Here is a 19,271-nt window from a genome sequence, read left to right on the forward strand (position 1 = left end):
CTTAAAGATGTAAGGATTTATCAATGCAACAAAGGTTTGGTTGGATAATTTATTGTCTTGTTGTTCTTGTTTAACTGACTCTTGGATGGCATACTCATTGCGTGGATATTAACTGGAAGCGCTAACAAGAATGAAGACGTCCATAGGTTTTTGCCTAGAAACAAATGTTTGAATATTTAAAATATGTAGCATTTATGTGTGTAATAAGTAGATACATACGTAGATAGCAAAAATTAATACTACATTTTTTCCCATACATATTCTTTAGGATGTAATTTAGGCTATTTATCAATGAAGGTTTGAGTTTACTGTGTGTAAGAGTTAAGACAAATTCTTTTTGTTTTTATACTTTCTGCCAAAAGTATCTGCGAGAATGAAGAAATTTCCAAAAGTTATTTAAGATATTTAGGACGCCTGCAGATTTTATTTTTCTGTTTAAAACTTTGAAAGTAGAAAAACTGCAGATATGTAAATGTGGTTTCAAGCTGCTGCTGAGCATTATGTAGACCAAATGCTGGGGACATAATAATGGTTGGGCCTTTCATGCACCTATGCCGAGGCAAAACACCATAGGAGCAACAACTTGGGAATCATCAAAACTCCTAAAGGGAGGGAACCTCCACCTCCAACACTAATGGTCAGCAGGACACTTGGGATTTAATCATCATTGTAATACGATGGAAAAGGTAAAGAAGTAGTTCTTTGTTTGTTTTTAAATCTAGCTATCTGCAAAATTTTAATGTGATCAAATAAATTTCTGAACAGATGCATTCCAGATAGATTAATATATGCATAATCATGACAGTAAACTAAAGAGGTACACAGGAAAAGTCACAAATTGTGTTTGCCATATTACATGATGCACTGACTTTTAGAAGAAGGGTATAGCTACAGTATAGTTCTCAATTCAATGATATTGATATCAATGATATGATATTATACTATAAATGGACTATTAATGGCAAAAGGTAAATAAATGCATGACTATCTTCTAAGTATCTGTTGTATCATGGCTACAGTTGGATACAGAAAACAGGATAAGACGGAGCTAAAATATTTCCATTTCCTTGCACTAATTTTTTGATGAACATGGTTAAACAAATGAATTGTCCTTGATGTACAGTTTGTAGTAATACACTATAACGCTACAGATCTTTGTGTTTCTTTTCGTGTAATCGAACAACACAGTTGCTTCAGTCTCTGAAGTTTACTTTGCGAGAGACAGCTGGAGATCCATTCAGGCAGGCTTCTGTGCAAACAGGCCACATGTTAAATTAACTGGATAATCATCTATTGACAAGCACTTGGCACACATTCAATTTCTCCCTGTAAATGGACACAAACTAAACAAACTGCGTGCGTGTTACAACATGCTTCTAACAATTTCATCGCCCAGCATTATAACCCCCCCCCCCCCCCCCCCCCTTTAAAATATCATATTGTTTTATTATTAGAATCAGTCAAACACATACCAGCTGGTGAAAATCAAGTAAAAATCAGACAAATCACAAACACATTAGTGCTTCCTCAGTGGCTTTGGCTCAGTTGAATGACACTTGAAGGCAGCAGAAAGAAGACGCACTAAATTTTTCTTCACAGTTAAAAGTATTACAGTGCAGCAACTTCTTGTGAAGGAGAGGTTGGTGAGAATCTGCGGCCAAGCCAGCTGGAATCCAGTGAGTTCCAGCACAGATTTGTTACTGTAAACATAGTTACGATTTTTAGGTATTAATAGCAATATTTGTGTAACATTTTTAGCTTTTGTTGTAACTGCATTTAGTGTAGTGTGTGACCACTGCAGTAAAATAAATTAGTTTTCCTTCATCCCACAAAGTTTTGTTTTTCTGGACGTAGTGTTTTCAGTGGGAGAAACATTTAATCACATATCCAAGTGACTATTTCAGTCTCAACTGACTGCAGCTTTTTCCAACCATTGTTTATCAGTGGTGCTAGTTTCATTATGCAAATGTACTGTTTATATTGCTGGGAAACCTGCATTCAGCTGAGACTGAAGAAGTCACTTGGATGAGTGACGAAACGTCTCTCCCACTGAAAACGTTACGTCCAGATGAACAGAATCAACTTTCTGGGATTTCCTTACCTGGATGATCGAGCATACATCAAGACATGTTTTCCCTCATGTTACATACAGATGAATGCAAATGTCATTTTGCTTTCAGCATCAGAAGACCATCCACTTTGATTTAAAAAAAGAAGAAGTTATTCTTTGATAAAGAAGTCTGTTAGAGGTTATATTTGGCATCAGGGAAGACGTAACAAGACAAGACTTAAATCAGAGCACTGACAAAACATCTTTTTGACCATTCTGGTTGATCTCATGCCAAAGGAACATGTCATTTTGATAGCAATACTTCACTTGAATTAAGTTGCAGCATTTTGCAGGTTTACTATGGCAAACTACCACATGTATGAACTGTTTTGGTATATGCACATTCAGTGCTGAGAACTTCAAAAGATTTTCAAGAAATGTGTCAGATGTAAGAGACCAAAGTTTAAAAACATATCAGATATCCCACCTGATAGAAACAAGTTGTAATTTTATTTTATTATTTTTATTTTATTCATTTTTAAGCATTGTATAGTTATACCAAAGCAACAAATACATATAACATGCACAGTTAATGACTATTCAAACTTGAAAGTAAGTCATTCGCATTCTTTGGGTTTACTTATCTCACAGTACTGATGCTGATCCTTCAAAAATCAAGGCCATTACTAAAAAAACCCTGAACTCAGGTCCAGCAAACTATTAGAGAAAAAGGTCAGAGCTAAAAAAAGCTCTTACCTCTGGACAGGTAAACTGTTGGAGCTGATAAGCAGAGGAGACCTTCACCTCTGGCGTGCTATTTTAAGTTTTGGAGGTCATTCAACCCTTTTTATTTCTAATTTCGGCATGTTTGCAGTTTCGCAAACATAAGAGTATCTTTCAGGTCTAACATTGAGCAACCCCATAGCTTTGCATGGTGTTCTTCTAAAAGAAAAATCAATTATAAGTTTGGGCCACAGGGTTAGTTGACATGTCATGTTAAAAAAAAAAGCATTCTAAAGTAGATTGAGGCTAAAAGTAATTCCGTATATAAAAGTAACAGATAACCTTGAAAACTTAAAACTTAACATTAATGGATAGTGAGTTCCTCAACTTAACAAATCACATAATATTACTGGGAGATCACGTTTATTGTGATGTTATTATGATCTAATTTAACAAAAATGCATTTTTTGAGAGTTTTCAGGCTTTTTTGTGAAGTCTGAAAACCACGGCAGTAAAGGCGAACAACATTAAAACATATTCAGTGCTCAAAATCAGAATCACAGAATCAGAATTAGATTAAAATTATGTGGTAGCCCTAATGTTTATTAAATAAATTTTTTTAATTGTGATTATGTATTTAAATAACCGATTAATAAAATATGAATGTATACTGAGCCAAGATAGAGCCTCTGTAGAAATAGAGTAAAGGCAAAATGTCATATCTGACTATTTCTATCAGCGTAGTCATTATAATAAACTCTAACTAAACTTTAGCTAAACTAAAACACAGCAGTCAAAAGTAAAATTAAAACTAGACTTAGAAATAGGGCTGGGCGATATGACCCAAAATTCACATCTCGATATTTTTTAGCTGGATGGCGATATAAGATATATATCTCGATATATATTTTTAAAGCCATAAAGTAAGAACAAAAAGAGAGTTCTTAGTCAAAGCTGTGTCCCAGAAGTCACACAGGCACTTTTATTAACATAGAGCAGATGTACATAAAATTTACTCAAAAATAAATTATGAGCATTTATTAAATAATAATGCTCCATAAATAAAAGAAAACAATGTTGTTTTTGTGCATAACAAAAAGCTCACAATTGTGCAGTCAAAATGTAAACTAAAAGACGCTGAGCACAATAACAAAGACAGATTTCACAGCTGCTCTGTTCCCAACTTGTACTGCGTGACTGACAGCCTGGAGTTTGAAATCCGCTTCGCAACCACGTCTCTTAACAGGTGCCATTTATGGTCCTTATACACAGGGTAATATTACGTTGAAGCACAGTACGTATCCGCGAGGCTCAGCCGTAATGCTCCGACAATCCATCAAGCGGTGCAGCTCTGTAGCTTACCAAAGTCGTACTAAAACATTTTTTGACAGATTGCTGAGCGCCGTGTTCCACATAAAATCGGTTCGCGGCCATCAAGCACAACCAGAATTCATACATAAGGCGCGCTGTCAACTTTTGAGAAAATGAAAGGATTTTAGTCCGTGCAGCCCCTCTGGGCTGCATGGCGTTAGCGTGGTTAGCTCGTTAGCGTGGTTAGCTAGCTAACACGTTGACGCCGTCCAGCCCCACGCACGGGGCGATGCGCAGTAACTCGTTAACGGAGATTTGCCGTGTCCATCTTGTCGCTTCCTGCAGGTGAAGCGATGGGGGAGGAGGGGGAGTTGTGTTCAGTGAAGGAGAGGCGAGGCCGAGTAACGTTGCGTAGAGACGGAAGTGGACGAAAGAGAGGCAAACTTGCGGCTCCACAAGTATAATTATAACGTAACATAGACTATATCGATATAAAGGATATTGTCACATCTTATATCTCGTATAAAATATATCGATATTTTTTAAAAACTCGATATATCGCCCAGCTCTACTTAGAAATAAAAATTAACAAAAGATTTTGTACTATTATAGCAATTACTACTGCTTACGAAGCCATTTAAATAAATGCAGATGTCTATGTGATTGCCTGCTGGCGTTGTTGTATTGCATCATCTTGCTTTTAAATATAAAAGTTTGCAAAATATCACCAATAGCAATACAACAAAATCAACAAGTAAACACTAAAACAAGCCAAACCACTAAACTAAACTGAATTTAGAGCAAAAACAAAACAAAACAAAACCCAAAACCTTCTAACTAAATAAAAAATATAACACAATAGAAAATATGACACTAAAAATCTTATGCCAATAAAAAAAACAAGTTAAAATTTGTCTTCTTGCAATAAAATGAACACGTCATGAAATATATCTTGAGGAACAAGGTCAAAACATTTTAGAACTTTGCCCAGAGGTTATACCTCTTTGTGTGCATGTGGGCTTTTGTGTATGTTTGCACTTCTTTGGCCAGATGGGGTGAGGTTGGGAAGGGGAGGGCGATAGGATTTGGTGTGTCCAGCCCCCTTCACCTGAGAATAAAAGCAGCGGAGGATTGTTCAGTGGTACTCACACTTCACTCACTCTGCACACACACACTGGGTGGTCTCACACTCACCAAACTCCTAAAAACACACGCAAGCGAATTTTTTGTTAAGCCTGTGAAGATGCCTTGTGTCAGCGTTCAACTCGACCAGATGGTGAAGTTGCCTAGTAGCTACGACTCTGTGGTTGATAAAGTCATCGCGGTAAGATTTGTAGTCAGCAAATTTCCGGTGCTGTGATTCTTTTGTTCCTGTTAAAGTTTCTGTCCGGTGTTTATAATATGGTGTCAAATGGTTCTCACCTACTTCTCTCCTCTGAATGCAGGTGGACCAGATCCTGTCCGAGTTCAGGCTGAATAAAGAAGACCTGAAAGAGATCATGAAGAGGATGCAGCGTGAAATGGAGAGAGGATTGCGTTTGGAGACACATGAAGAGGCTAGCGTTAAAATGCTTCCAACTTATGTCTGCTCCACCCCTGAAGGATCAGGTGGGTCATGACTTCTGAAAGAGAGGATTGCCAGTGTTTAGATGAAGTCTTTCCTATGTGAACTTAAGTTTAATGTAGCACTGAAAGACTAATGTATGGTGTTTTCTCCCAATAGAGGTTGGTGATTTCTTGGCTCTGGACCTGGGAGGCACAAACTTCCGTGTGATGCTTGTGAAAGTGGGTGAAGACGAAGAGAGGAGCTTCAAGGTTGAAACAAAGAACCAAATGTACTCCATTTCTGAAGATGCCATGACTGGGACTGCTGAAATGGTTAGTAATACTCCGATTTATCTATAGAAGCAAGCATTTCTTTTTTTACTCTTGTGAAATAACTTTTTAATATCTCTGCAGCTATTCGACTACATAGCAGAGTGTATGTCAGATTTCTTGGACAAACACCACATCAAGCACAAGAAGCTTCCTCTGGGTTTCACGTTCTCCTTTCCAGTACGACATGAGGACATTGACAAGGTGGGTGAATTTACTCTCATACCCTTCTACCTCTAACAATTCCTTTATTTGCTGGACTTGTAGAAGCTTTTCATCTACAGTTCTTTATTTATTAGACCACCTGTCATAAAAACAAGAAAACAAACATTTTATACAAACATTTTACAAATGTTTCAAAATGTCTTTAGAACTAAAAATTAATGAAGAGCAGAGATGATTTCACTTTTTATACCCAAATGGGAGCCAACAAACAGTATAACAGTCTGTTCAGCAATGCAAGTAAATAACCAAAAAAACCACGATAGACAGGAGGTGGCAGAGTTTAAGATGTAAAGACGCGATTAGAAATGAGTATGCTAGAGGGACAGCTCAGGTTGAGTGGTGTGGAGACTAAAACACAAAGGGATAGTGAATATTCTGGACAAAGGAAAGATGAAGATTAGTAATGTTAATTTAAGGTAGGTGATGGTATAATAAATAAACCACTGTATAATAAAGGTCATGCATTTAAAGTTTACTTCTTCTCTCTTTTTTTTTTTTTTTTTACCATAACAGGGAATCCTGCTTAACTGGACCAAAGGCTTCAAGGCCTCCGGTGCAGAAGGGAACAATGTTGTGGGTTTACTCAGAGACGCCATCAAGAGACGAGGGGTGGGTGGACGTATAGGATTCTTTCTTCTTAAAAGTACAGCTGTAGATATAGTGGTTGAATTTAATTCTGTGAATTAAAATTTTGTATCGTCACACAGGACTTTGAGATGGATGTGGTTGCCATGGTGAATGACACAGTTGCCACGATGATTTCCTGCTATTATGAAGATCGCAGCTGTGAAGTCGGGATGATTGTTGGTAAGAAGTTGTAAATGCACACGTGCAACCAGCCTGAAGTCTGACTCATATCTAGACTCTTGCAGAAATGAGCATCCATATAATGTTTGTGGGTCTGTTTGCATTGCAACCAGGTACTGGTTGCAATGCATGTTACATGGAGGAAATGAGGACTGTGGAGCTGGTTGAAGGGGAGGAGGGCCGGATGTGTGTGAACACAGAATGGGGGGCTTTCGGAGACAACGGGGAGCTAGAGGACTTTAGACTGGAGTACGACAGAGTGGTGGACGAAGTCTCAATTAACCCCGGACAGCAGCTGTGAGTAAACGCAGAACATTATATTTAGTTCAAACATATAGCATACATGTCACACAGCTCTTTCATTTTCAAACGTCTACTGAATACACGTGCAGTCAGGGCTGCCACCTGTTTGAAGGGCTTAAAGTGGTGGGCGTGGAGTGTAAATTAAGTCATTTACAACATGTTACATGTTTTTTCTGAACTCATTATCATTGTCTGGTAGTACTCACCTGACCCTCACCTGAGCTTTCTGTGCAGTTGCTTAGTTACCCACTATTTTTCCTCAGGATGGTAGTAAATGGCCAGAGCCCTCATACGTCAGTGATGAGTTCAATGAAGCGGACGTCGGGTTAATCATCTATCTCTGCTGCTGCTTGCCAGTAACTGTTAGCCTAATGGCTGTTTACCTTTTATGCAGAGATTTTGCAGAGAGCTCAACCTCATTCAGCCTCTTTAGCTTCGGCGTCGCCTTCCCAACCCATTGTCATTCTTTCCCCAACCAGTCACAGTTGTTTGCTCATGTGTTTTATGACACACATCATTCCTGTTTAGCCCTCGTTTTCCCTCACATCTCCCATAAAATATTTTCCTGTCATTAAAATTGCCTCTCTCTCTCTCTTCTTTTCCCCCCTTATCTCCTGCAGATATGAGAAGCTTATCAGTGGGAAGTACATGGGTGAACTGGTGAGGCTTGTTATGATGAAGCTAGTAAATGAAGACCTGCTGTTTAATGGTGAAGCCTCAGAGCTGCTGAAGACACGTGGAAGCTTTGAGACACGCTATGTCTCACAGGTGGAGAGGTGAGTATCCTAACCTGGGCTGAGTAAACATTTTTTTTAAAGGAATGCTGCCAATTAAAAATATGACAAAAGATCCTATTTGTTATGCCTGAAAGCATTACATCTGTATATGAACAGATGGAAGAAAGTAACAGATCATGACTTGAGTTTATCAATGGAATATTTCATTAGGACAAAATTAAATAGTCTATGTGATGAAAACATGTGGCGTTTATTAAATTTTATATATTTAGTGGAACCAGAAATGAAAGAAAATATATTTTCAACACACTACATTTTCTGCATTGTGCCTCTAGAAGCTGAATTTGTAAATGTTTCTCTCTCTCTTTTTTTTACAGTGACACTGGGGATAGAAAACAAATCTACAACATCCTGTCCTCGCTGGGAGTTCTGCCCTCAGAGCTTGACTGTGACATTGTGCGTCTGGTCTGCGAGAGTGTTTCCACTCGCTCTGCTCACATGTGCGCCGCAGGGCTCGCTGGTGTCATCAACCTGATGCGGGAGAGACGCAGCGAGGAAGCCATGAAGATCACAGTGGGCATCGATGGATCTGTCTACAAGTTGCACCCATGGTAAGGAATGCTCTTAGACTTTTGAATAGTGTATACTTTAATTAAACCTTTTAAATATATAAGCAAATTTAATCGTATGAGATTAGATGTACCTGCTCTAAAGAAAAAGTCAATTCTCCAAAAAAAGAAGAAAGAAATAGTCGAATGTGAACAGGAGAAGCAGAAAGTAGAAGATTCAAAACACATTTATGTATAGGGATTTTGTGTCTTAAACTTAAAAATTATTAGATAGCTGTTCTAAAGACACAAGAGGAAGTGAGAGAAATTAGGATGAGAAGATTGTTCTGACCAATTGTTTGTATGTCTCAGTTTCCGTGACAGGTTCCACAAAGTCGTCAGGGACCTAACACCTCACTCTGATATCACCTTCATCCAGTCAGAGGAGGGGAGCGGTCGTGGAGCTGCTCTTATCTCAGCAGTGGCCTGTAAAATGGCTACAAATCTGTTCGCAGATTAAGGGCAATTATGCACTGATCAGTCTCCTGAATGCGCAGTGATGAGGAAAGCTTGAACTCTGATGGGAGGATATTTATGAAATCCACTGATGTGCCCTTACTACAGGCTGTTTGTAAGAAAACTGATTGGTTATTGTTGTAGGGTGTAAAGACAAGAATGGATCAACCTCTTATTAGAGGCTGCACTTGGTAGTATCACACCAGGCTTTAGCAAATCCATAATTTCTGAACTTTCTGAACGTTGATTGTTGCACATAAGACAGACGTTAGTGTGAGAGCTGTTTAAGATTCATACTTCTTGTGTGTCACCTCCGTCTGGTTGTGTGGATGGGCGTATTTCATGAAGGACTTATGTAGTATTGATGACAGTGTATTATAATGCCAGTTTTGTAAATACGGCTGTAAATTATAACTAAATCAAGTTTATTAGTTTGTTGTGTAATTCCTGTTTGTGAGCAATTAAATATATCTTTGGTATTGTATATTTAAATGTTATGTTTACAAATTTTGTTACTGTGTTACCTAGTATAGTGTTGTTCTTTAAATGTGCTTTGGATGTGAATAAACCTAACTGTAAATAAAAGTACTTAATAAACTATAATACTTCAACTGAATCTGTTTTTATTTTCAACACCAAATATCAATTATTTTTGATAGCACAGCAAAAAAAAAAATTTTTTTTCTTCTTCTCTGACATTCCAGCCTTCAAGGACTAAACAACATCAGTGTAATGTATCAAAACTGAAGGTAGTTGTCCTGATGTCATATTAATGAAATAACTACCAAACATCAATATAACATCCTTCCTGTAAATGTAGCATGTATTGTAACAGATTGACAGGTCTGCTCAAATGTTCTAAGGAATATAATGAATACACTATATGAAGAAAAGATATCCATATCGTGGAAGATATCGGGCCACAATTAACATTTTTTCATTTCCATTGACACAGATGTATAAAATCAAGCACCTAGCCACAGAGTCTGCCTTTAAAAACATATGTGAAAGAATGGGTTGTTTTAAAGAGCACGCTACTGTAATAGGATACTACAGTTGCAATAGATTACTCTGTAAAATTTCTTCACTCCTGGATATTCCTTCCTAGATATGCAAACCTCCTATGGCATTTACATCAGCAGGAAAACTGTGCACCAGAAGCTTTTTGGCATGTGTATTGCCCAAAACATTTGTCCGTATATTCATATGTATTATTAAATACATCAGTGTTAATTACACAAAGAGAAAGAAGAGACAGATACCTAATGTACCTGTATTTTAACTTGAAAATATATTGTTTTTTTTAACTATTATTATTATTATTATTAGTTATTTTTATTTAAACATCATTACCAAAAGAAAAAGAAAATAAAACAGAAAACTTCTGAGAAAACCTTTGCATTGCAGTATAATTGTCATGAATCGCTGTGCGGCAGGCAGGAGTTGGACCCAAAGTGCAGGACTCACAGACTCAGGGAGGTGAACTCAAAACTCAGCTTTATTTGCTGGCAGGGAAAAAAACAAAAACAAAAAACATACAAACTAATCTAAACTGGGAACTTGGAAAACTCACAGAGAGACACACAGGGAGATCCACACAGCATGAGGGACGACGCGACACTGACTCAGAGAAACACATTAAATACACTGGGAAGTAACGAGGGGAATGAGACACAGAAGGAGGGCACAGCTGGGAGAAATCAGGACTGACGAGACAAGCAAAGCAGGACGCATTCACATGAGACATGGACCATCAAAGTAAAACAGGAAGTATCACACAGAGACGCGAACTTGACACAGTGGAGACAGCAACTAAGAAATACAGAGACCTAAACCATAAGGCAGAGGTCTAAGAACCAAAATACACAGGGAAATACTCAGCTGGGAACACAAGAGACTAGACTAGAGAGAGTAACAAAAAACCAACCATGAGAACATAATGCACAATGCAGAGTGACAGAAAACAAGAAACTCAAACATGCAAAGACACACAATTACACAGAACAGAGGGGACACAGAGAGACATGAAGGGCAAGGGATCAAAACTAGAAGCCATAGAATAAATCACACACAAGTACAATAATACAAAAATCACAAAGAACTAAAAACGCTGGGTCAGGAGACCCAGGACCGTGACAATAATCCAATATTATTCTCTGTAAAAACCTCCATCATAAATTAAGCTTCAGAGCTTGATTTAATCCGTGAATTATAAGAATTTATTTAAATGACTGTCAAATGTCCAAAGTCACTTTGCTGGTCTCCTTTCCTGTCGTCTCTGTTCTTATCTGTTTTTTCCAGCCCAGGGGAATCCTGTGTGCTTCACACTTATCACGTCCATTCAGCCACACACTGACACAGCTTTAACCATGTAAGGGCCTCAGCTATCCATGGCAGTCTATTATAGGAGGGTAGGAGATAAGATAACACAGGCTATACATAAAACCTACCTAGCATCATCGCCTGGCATGGAGCCCACCTTCATTCATTCAGACATGGTAAGGGAGTCACTGTTTTTAGTCTTTATGGTGATTTTAGAAGTCTTTCGCAAAATTGTAGATGCTGTGTATTTAAAAACATTCTTTACGTACTGTGCCCTCTATAGGATTATGTATAAGAGTAACTGTTTCTTTGTCTCAGGCAAGCAAGAAAGCTTCCAACAAGAGACAGAGGGGAGGACAGAAATCCTCCTCAAATGTCTTTTCCATGTTTGAGCAGTCTCAGATACAGGAGTTCAAGGAGGTAAAGTACCAGCTAATGACACCACTTCCTTTAAATTCCTGGGGAAATGATCTTGGAAAAGATGTATTACTGCAAACTTATTTTTGAGTATTTCCTAAAAGTATTGACAGTAAGTCTCTAAACTTGTTATTCGATAAAAGTTAACAAACATTTTTAATTATAAAACGCTTTCAAAATTGAGAAATGGTTCTGTGTCACACTTCATTTGAAATATTCTTTGTTCTTCATCCTACAGGCGTTTGGTTGCATTGACCAAGACAGAGACGGTGTTATCAAAAAACAGGACCTGAAGGAAACTTATGCACAACTGGGTAATTTCTTTACTTCCAACATTTGATCTTTTACATATTTCAAAGGTGGAAAATAGGTATAAACTGATAGCAAATAAACTACAATAAGTGAAAGCTGTAATGATGTTGACCTGCTACTGTTACTGCATTTAGTAAATGTATATTGGCATGTCTCTGTGTGTTTTTGTGTACCAGGGAAGCTAAATGTCAAAGAGGAGGAGTTGGATGAAATGTTGAATGAAGGGAAGGGTCCCATCAACTTTACTGTATTTCTGACACTTTTTGGGGAGAAACTCAATGGTGAGAGATTTACAGATGTTCAAAGAGATCTTTGAAATTCCTGTGAGGTGCTTTCAGGTGATGGAGAATTATATTTGATCTTCCTCCAGGTACTGATCCTGAAGACACCATACTAGCAGCCTTCAAACCTTTTGATCCTAATGGGACAGGCTTTGTTAATAAGGATGAGTAAGAACTCTTATCAATTAGCTTTCACGTTGTTCCGTGTGACCCATAGCATTATAGCAGGGGTCTTCAACTGCAGTCCTCGAGAGCTACTCTCCTGCAGCTTTTAGATGCATGTTGAATTACCTCTTTAGTATGCTATCAGGTGTGGCAAAGCCCTGGTAACAAGCCATTTATTTGATTCATGTGTGTTGGAGCAAGGATGCACCTAAAAGCTGTAGGATAGTACCTCTCAAGGACTGGAGTTGGAGACCACTGCATTAAAGTATCTTATTTTTCCTCTCCTTTAACATTTATTTATTTTTATTTAGATTTAGACGACTACTGATGAATCAGGCTGATAAATTCACAGCAGAGGAGGTTTGTGTTTTCAACTTTGTGTTTTGTTTTTGACAGATTCTCATATAATTTTTAAGATATTTTCAGTGGACAAACTTTCTCTTTATAAACCTACAGGTGGATCAGGCCTTCGCTCTCGCTCCCATAGATCCAACTGGAAACATTGACTACAAGTCTCTCTGCTACATCATCACACATGGAGATGAGAAGGAAGAATCATGAACGGCACAGTTGTGTGAAGGCATGTCGTAAAGTCCAACTAAACCCAGCTTACCTAATATAAAAATGCAAATGACTGCTATTAAAATTATATCTGAAAGTATTACACTCTCTCCACCTCATACCTTTGTAAAACAATTGGAAATTGAGAATTTTCTCATTTGTAAGTTACTAATAACGACCAATAAAGTTTTGGCCTCCTCAATACTCTCCTATTGCTTACAAATGCTCATGTTGTTAGGGAAAACTATATATTGAGTAAGACCAAAAATGCTGTAATTCCAAAAGAAATACATCTCCTGCATATGGAAACGGTCAGTACAGATGGTACTTATTTTCATTCCACAAAATATTTTAAGAGATTTTTTTCTATAAAAGAACATAAAGTAATTCCCAAGATGTCTGTGAAGCTTCTCAGTCATCCAGGTCATCGTAGTCTAAGGAGCTTGGAAAGAAAAGCGTCTGGACTTCTTTGAGTTGCTTGAAGACGTTTCACCTCTCATCCGAGAAGCTTCTTCAGTTCTAAGGTCAAATGGTGGAAAGTCCCAGATTTAAACCCAGTGGGAGTTTCCCCCCCAAAGAGGGACAAAGTAATTCCCAAGTTTAAAACCTAAGTTTGTCACAAATGCAGGATACTGCAGGCACAATGGTAAACCAAAAGCAAGCCTTTAAATATTAAAATAACTTCCCATAAAATAAATAAATTCTTTAGACAAGAATCCAAAAAAGCAAAAAAAAAAAAGGAACAAGCTGGGCTGCAAGAGAGGGAAATGTGTGATATCTTGGCACAGGACACAGGGAGGATTGAGCACACACGGAGGGCTGATCAGGGATTAAACAGAAAATTATTGATATATGAATGATCAACAACAGGTGAAAACAATCAGGGAATCGGGTAAGGACAAACAGCAAGCAAAGTTAACTTTGAAAGTGAAACAGAAAAGAGACAGACATGAAAACTAACACCAGACAAGTGAACACTGGTAAATGGACTGGTTCTCATATCGTGCTTTTCTACCTGCGCACTCAAAGTGCTTTATACAAATTGCCTCATTCTCCAATTTACACAAGGAGATTTTTTAATGCTTCTCACATAAGTGCTTTCTATCTAACATTGAGACACATTCACACACATTCATACTGCATCGGAGAGCAACTTGGGGTCAGTATCTTGTCCAAGGATATTTATCATGCAGACTGGAACAGCCGGAGATGAAACCCCCAACCTTCCCAATCACTTGATGACCTCTACCTCCTGAGCTAAACATGGAAACGAGACATGTTGGTTACGGCATATAGTTGTAAAAAGGGTTTCTGGCTACGTTGGAAGTTACCATATAGATTTCTCTCGCGCTAGCTTGCATGGTCTGGTTCTATGCTCTCTAAGTGAACACAATTATCATGGCCCTCCTCCATAGGCACCTTTATTCCACAACTTTAAACAGCTGTGCTCCCCTGGATTAGCCCTAATCCATCAGTGAAATGTGCCGATTATGACTGAGGGACATGCACTTGGGGCACAAGTCACACCTTATACTCTTAATGTCACACAGGTTTGCCTAAGAAGCTTTGGATGTTACGCTGTTTCTTTTCTATAACAGGTGGAAATGAACAGCAACTAAGCTCTCCCACAGTGCAGGGTTTTCCCAGTCCCCTAGCTCTGGAAGTCAGACAGAAATTGTCCACACCACACTTTCCCCCTGTCTTTACTCTCTGGCAAGTCTGACATAACTTCCAACAAGGTCAAATTTTGCGTTGGAAAATAAAATTTCAGTTCCATTTTATTTATATAGTGCCAAGTTTTGCACCGGCCTGTGTAGGAGAGACAAAAGCAATCCCTGAGAGGGGTATGGGGACCAGCTCTCTTCTGGCAAGGTAAGGTGACACACGTATGCTAGACTATGTGGAAATCAGGGATTTGAAGAAGCCACGCATGCATAGTGTTTATATAGCTACAATGGCAAGTAGGGCGTGGCCACCACAGGTGATGTGTCTTAGAGTATCCATGTCATCAGTCCTCATACATATGGAATATGTGTAGGGTTTCCAGAGTGTCCACACAATAGAGAACAAAACAGTATCATTGTAATGAATCCACTTTTGACCAATAATGCAAGGCAAAACTGGATGTGGTTTTGATTTCAGGTGTGTTCAGTCACATTACCACAGGTGTATGAAATCAAACAACTCTCGGCTTTTACAAACATTTGTAAAAGAATTGGTCGAACGGTAAATGGATACTACAGTCCCAGCAAGTCAGTGTGTGAAATTTTCTTCTCTGCTAGATATTCCACAATCAGCTGTAAGTGGTTTTACTGCAGAGTGGAAACATTCAGGAAGTGTAGGAAACCAGAGGCTTTGTGATGCATGATCATCACAAAACCCGACAACATGAAGTGTCTGAGAATTATGTAAAGAGACAGAAGAAATTGAAATGGATAGCTTCTGTACCTGCCAGGTATTTTAAAACCATATTTTCTACCAAGAAGGTTTTCACTTTAGTTAAGGAATAGAGCTGGGTTAAATAACTCTAGATTTATACTTATTTTAAGTAGAAAACATACTAGGCTTAAAAAAAATGTATTTTAGCGGTTTCATTTGTTAATAGCTGTATATGTTATTATTATTATTATTATTATTATTATTATTATTATTATTATTATCATTATTTTACTAGTTAAATAAAAACAGAAAGTTAAGGCATTAAGAAAAAATATTTAGTTTTTGAGAAAACCTTTGCATTGCATTATAATCCAATATTATTCTAATATTTCTCTGTAAAAACTTTAAGCTTCATTGCCTGATTTAGTTGGTGAATTATAAGAATTTATTTAAATGACTGTCAAATGTCCAAAGTCACTTTGCTGGTCTCCTTTCCTGTCGTCTCTGTTCTTATCTGTTTTTCCAGCCCAGAGGAATCCTGTGTGCTTCAACACTTATCACGTCCATTCAGCCACACACTGAAACAGCTTTAACCATGTAAGGGCCTCAGCTAACCATGGCAGTCTATTATAGGAGGGTAGGAGATAAGATAACACAGGCTATACATAAAACCCTCCATCATCACCTGGATTGGAGTAATCCTACATTCAGACATGGTAAGCCAGTCACTGTTTTTAGTCTTTATGGTGATTTAGGAATCTTGAAGATGCTGTGTATTTAACAACATTATTTACGTACTGCGAAATCAGTTGTTTTGATCCGTTCAGTGCCCTCTGTAGGATTATATATAATATATACTTTTTTCTTCATCTCAGGCAAGCAAGAAAGCTTCCAACAAGAGGCAGAGGGGAGGACAGAAATCCTCCTCAAATGTCTTTTCCATGTTTGAGCAGTCTCAGATACAGGAGTTCAAGGAGGTAAAGTACCGGCTTATGACACCAATTCCTTAAAAATGAATTCAAATTCATATTTAACTTATTTTTCATTGTTGTTTAAAGCCTACTGCAAGACTAAATAGAAATTTTAAAATGACCTGTTAGTTAAAATGAAATGTTAGTTATTTTAACCAACTTCAAAAGAAACGCAAAGTTCCCAACATCCAAGAAAAAGCATCAGGTTTTCACTTTTTTTATCCTCTGTCTGAAAGAAATGTGTTCAAAGTATTTCTAAACGTATTGACAGTTGGCCTCTAAATGTGTTATTTATTAAAAGTAAAACATCATTTTTCAGTTATAAAACTCTTTCTATGATTCAAAAATAGTTATGTGCCACAGATGTGTTCTTCATCCTACAGGCGTTTGGTTGCATTGACCAAGACAGAGACGGTGTTATCAAAAAACAGGACCTGAAGGAAACTTATGCACAACTGGGTAATTTCTTTACTTCCAACATTTGATCTTTTCCATATTTCAAAGGTGGGAAAATAGGTATAAACTGATAGCAAATAAACTACAATAAGTGAAAGCTGTAATGATGTTGACCTGCTACTGTTACTGCATTTAGTAAATGTATATTGGCATGTCTCTGTGTGTTTTTGTGTACCAGGGAAGCTAAATGTCAAAGAGGAGGAGTTGGATGAAATGTTGAATGAAGGGAAGGGTCCCATCAACTTTACTGTATTTCTGACACTTTTTGGGGAGAAACTTAGTGGTGAGAGATTTACAGATGTTCAAAGAGATCTTTGAAATTCCTGTGAGGTGCTTTCAGGTGATGGATGATGATATTTGATCTTCCTCCAGGTACTGATCCTGAAGACACCATACTAGCAGCCTTCAAACTTTTTGACCCCAATGGAACAGGCTTTGTTAATAAGGATGAGTAAGACAGCAATTAGCTTTCACATTGTTGCAAATGGGCTGTAATGGTATAATATTTTATATTGCTCTCCTTTAATTTTTGTTTTTGATTATTTTTTAGATTTAGACGACTACTGATGAATCAGGCTGATAAATTCACAGCAGAGGAGGTTTGTGTTTTGTTTTTGACAGATTCTCATATAATTTTAAAGATATTTTTTAACAGACAAACTCTTTATAAACCTACAGGTGGATCAGGCCTTCGCTCTCGCTCCCATAGATCCAACTGGAAACATTGACTACAAGTCTCTCTGCTACATCATCACACATGGAGATGAGAAGGAAGAATCATGAACGGCACAGTTGTGTGAAGGCATATCATGAAGTCCAACTAAACCCATTTTACCTTGGCTGTTAATAATTTGACCTGTCTGCAGTGCAGTGTTGTCCTTGAGTTAGTGAAAGCAATAAGCCCTATGCCCAGTACATGTGAACTTAACTGAAATCTAAGCCCAATGAGATGTGGGAGGAATAATCAAGCATGATTTTAAGATGGGGAATCCTTTTCTGACACATGGTCACAGGACCGCATGGTGTGAGAAGAAGGTAAGAATTTTTGCTCTAGAAATCATTTTTAAAATGGCATAAATTGTAAATGACAGATACGTGTATGTGCTTTATAGAGGAGTTTTGTCAAGTTTCATGAAGTTTTTTGTATATTGAATGTTCAGGAACTCAGTTTTTCTTTTCGTTGCTTCAAGGCAACGTTATGAAATAACGTCTTCTTGGAGGGAAACTTTGCTAACATTGTGTTGGAATGTAATCATATGTTACTTCATGTATTTGTGCACATATTTGTGCTCATTTTACATGTTGCTGATGTGATGACTCTTGCACATTGGGATGCCATCAAAACAAGTCTCCCTTTCAGAGACAGTTGCCAGGCCACAAGAGATATGGGTGATTATGATAAGCCAAGATTCAGCCTCTTCTGAATCACATGATAATAATAATAATGGATTGCATTTATATAGCGCTTTTCGGGACCCCTCAAAGTGCTTTACAATACCACTATTCATTCATGTCTCCTGTATTTCTGTAATGCTTTAGATATAATTATTGATGTGTGTGGGCAACTGTGTATGGCGCATCTTTTATTTTATTTAACAACTTTCCTTTCAACTTTTTTGTTTCAAATGTGCTTTATATTTGGTAAATGGTAAATGGCCTGTATTTGTATAGCGCTTTTACTAGTCCCCCCTAGGGACCCCAAACCGCTTTACACACCCAGCCATCCACCCATTCACACACACATTCACACACTGGTGGAGGCAAGCTACAGTTGTAGCCACAGCTGCCCTGGGGCAGACTGACAGAAGCGAGGCTGCCATATCGCGCCATCGGCCCTTCTGGCCAACACCAGTAGGCAGTAGGTGAAGTGTCTTGCCCAAGGACACAACGACCGAGACTGTCCTCGAACTGGCAACCTTCCGATTACAAGGCGAACTCCCAACTCTTGAACCACAATCGCCCTATTATATTTATATATAAAAATGATTGGATTGGATCAAATAAAACATCAATCAACCATAAATATCATATCAACCATATATCAAACCTCAAATACATCAATTAAGAATACAAAATAGAAAAAAACAACAACAGCAAAAACCCAGACCAAATCCTGATGACCATGAATCCATAAATGGCAATGACATTATCTTATATTCTCTGCTTACAAAAAAGATATGGCATTATATATTCTTATTGTACTATTATTTTTGTTCCTATGTTGAGAGAGCTGCAAGAACACTGATGAATTACTTTCACTTCAACCCTTTCTGACTTTGGTGTCCTATTTAAAGTACAAAAACAAGAATGCA

At 37.8% G+C, this 19,271-nt stretch overlaps 3 protein-coding genes across 3 annotated transcripts; all 3 read left to right on the top strand.

Moving 5' to 3' along the window:
* The first annotated feature begins 5,168 nt into the window (after window positions 1-5,168).
* gck (glucokinase (hexokinase 4)) lies at window positions 5,169-9,704 on the top strand. Its single transcript, XM_080894050.1, has 10 exons — window positions 5,169-5,408; window positions 5,530-5,692; window positions 5,808-5,962; window positions 6,044-6,163; window positions 6,698-6,793; window positions 6,892-6,991; window positions 7,105-7,288; window positions 7,915-8,070; window positions 8,409-8,642; window positions 8,952-9,704. Exons 1-10 carry the CDS (start codon window positions 5,328-5,330, stop codon window positions 9,097-9,099), a joined length of 1,437 nt encoding a protein of 478 aa, XP_080750176.1. The 5' UTR covers window positions 5,169-5,327; the 3' UTR covers window positions 9,100-9,704.
* Window positions 9,705-11,470: 1,766 nt separating this feature from the next.
* LOC308403677 (myosin regulatory light chain 2, atrial isoform-like) lies at window positions 11,471-13,355 on the top strand. The gene is made up of 7 exons (XM_080893309.1): window positions 11,471-11,593; window positions 11,736-11,837; window positions 12,073-12,148; window positions 12,323-12,427; window positions 12,517-12,595; window positions 12,904-12,952; window positions 13,049-13,355. The coding sequence occupies exons 1-7, from the start codon at window positions 11,486-11,488 to the stop codon at window positions 13,151-13,153; spliced, it is 624 nt and encodes a 207-aa protein (XP_080749435.1). The 5' UTR covers window positions 11,471-11,485; the 3' UTR covers window positions 13,154-13,355.
* A 2,872-nt stretch (window positions 13,356-16,227) lies between these two features.
* LOC308404861 (myosin regulatory light chain 2, atrial isoform-like) lies at window positions 16,228-19,223 on the top strand. The gene is made up of 7 exons (XM_080895132.1): window positions 16,228-16,248; window positions 16,408-16,509; window positions 16,887-16,962; window positions 17,138-17,242; window positions 17,332-17,410; window positions 17,510-17,558; window positions 17,638-19,223. The coding sequence occupies exons 1-7, from the start codon at window positions 16,246-16,248 to the stop codon at window positions 17,740-17,742; spliced, it is 519 nt and encodes a 172-aa protein (XP_080751258.1). The 5' UTR covers window positions 16,228-16,245; the 3' UTR covers window positions 17,743-19,223.
* The last annotated feature ends 48 nt before the right edge of the window (window positions 19,224-19,271 follow it).

Source organism: Rhamphochromis sp. 'chilingali' (genome assembly GCF_963969265.1).
Source record: "Rhamphochromis sp. 'chilingali' genome assembly, chromosome: 10".
NCBI lineage: Eukaryota > Metazoa > Chordata > Actinopteri > Cichliformes > Cichlidae > Rhamphochromis > Rhamphochromis sp. 'chilingali'.

What these genes read in the sequence shown, in the direction of transcription:
- LOC308404861 (XM_080895132.1), top strand. An exon ending in GGCTTTGTTAATAAGGATGA is followed by an intron (nt 17,411 to 17,509) that starts GTAAGACAGCAA and finishes ATTATTTTTTAG; the next exon opens with ATTTAGACGACTACTGATGA. An exon ending in ATAAATTCACAGCAGAGGAG is followed by an intron (nt 17,559 to 17,637) that starts GTTTGTGTTTTG and finishes ATAAACCTACAG; the next exon opens with GTGGATCAGGCCTTCGCTCT.
- LOC308403677 (XM_080893309.1), top strand. Translation starts at nt 11,486, where the DNA reads ATGGCAGTCTATTATAGGAGGGTAGGAGATAAGATAACACAGGCTATA. An exon ending in GGAAACTTATGCACAACTGG is followed by an intron (nt 12,149 to 12,322) that starts GTAATTTCTTTA and finishes TTTGTGTACCAG; the next exon opens with GGAAGCTAAATGTCAAAGAG. An exon ending in GGCTTTGTTAATAAGGATGA is followed by an intron (nt 12,596 to 12,903) that starts GTAAGAACTCTT and finishes ATTTTTATTTAG; the next exon opens with ATTTAGACGACTACTGATGA.
- gck (XM_080894050.1), top strand. Translation starts at nt 5,328, where the DNA reads ATGCCTTGTGTCAGCGTTCAACTCGACCAGATGGTGAAGTTGCCTAGT. An exon ending in CTCCACCCCTGAAGGATCAG is followed by an intron (nt 5,693 to 5,807) that starts GTGGGTCATGAC and finishes TTCTCCCAATAG; the next exon opens with AGGTTGGTGATTTCTTGGCT. An exon ending in ACGCCATCAAGAGACGAGGG is followed by an intron (nt 6,794 to 6,891) that starts GTGGGTGGACGT and finishes ATCGTCACACAG; the next exon opens with GACTTTGAGATGGATGTGGT.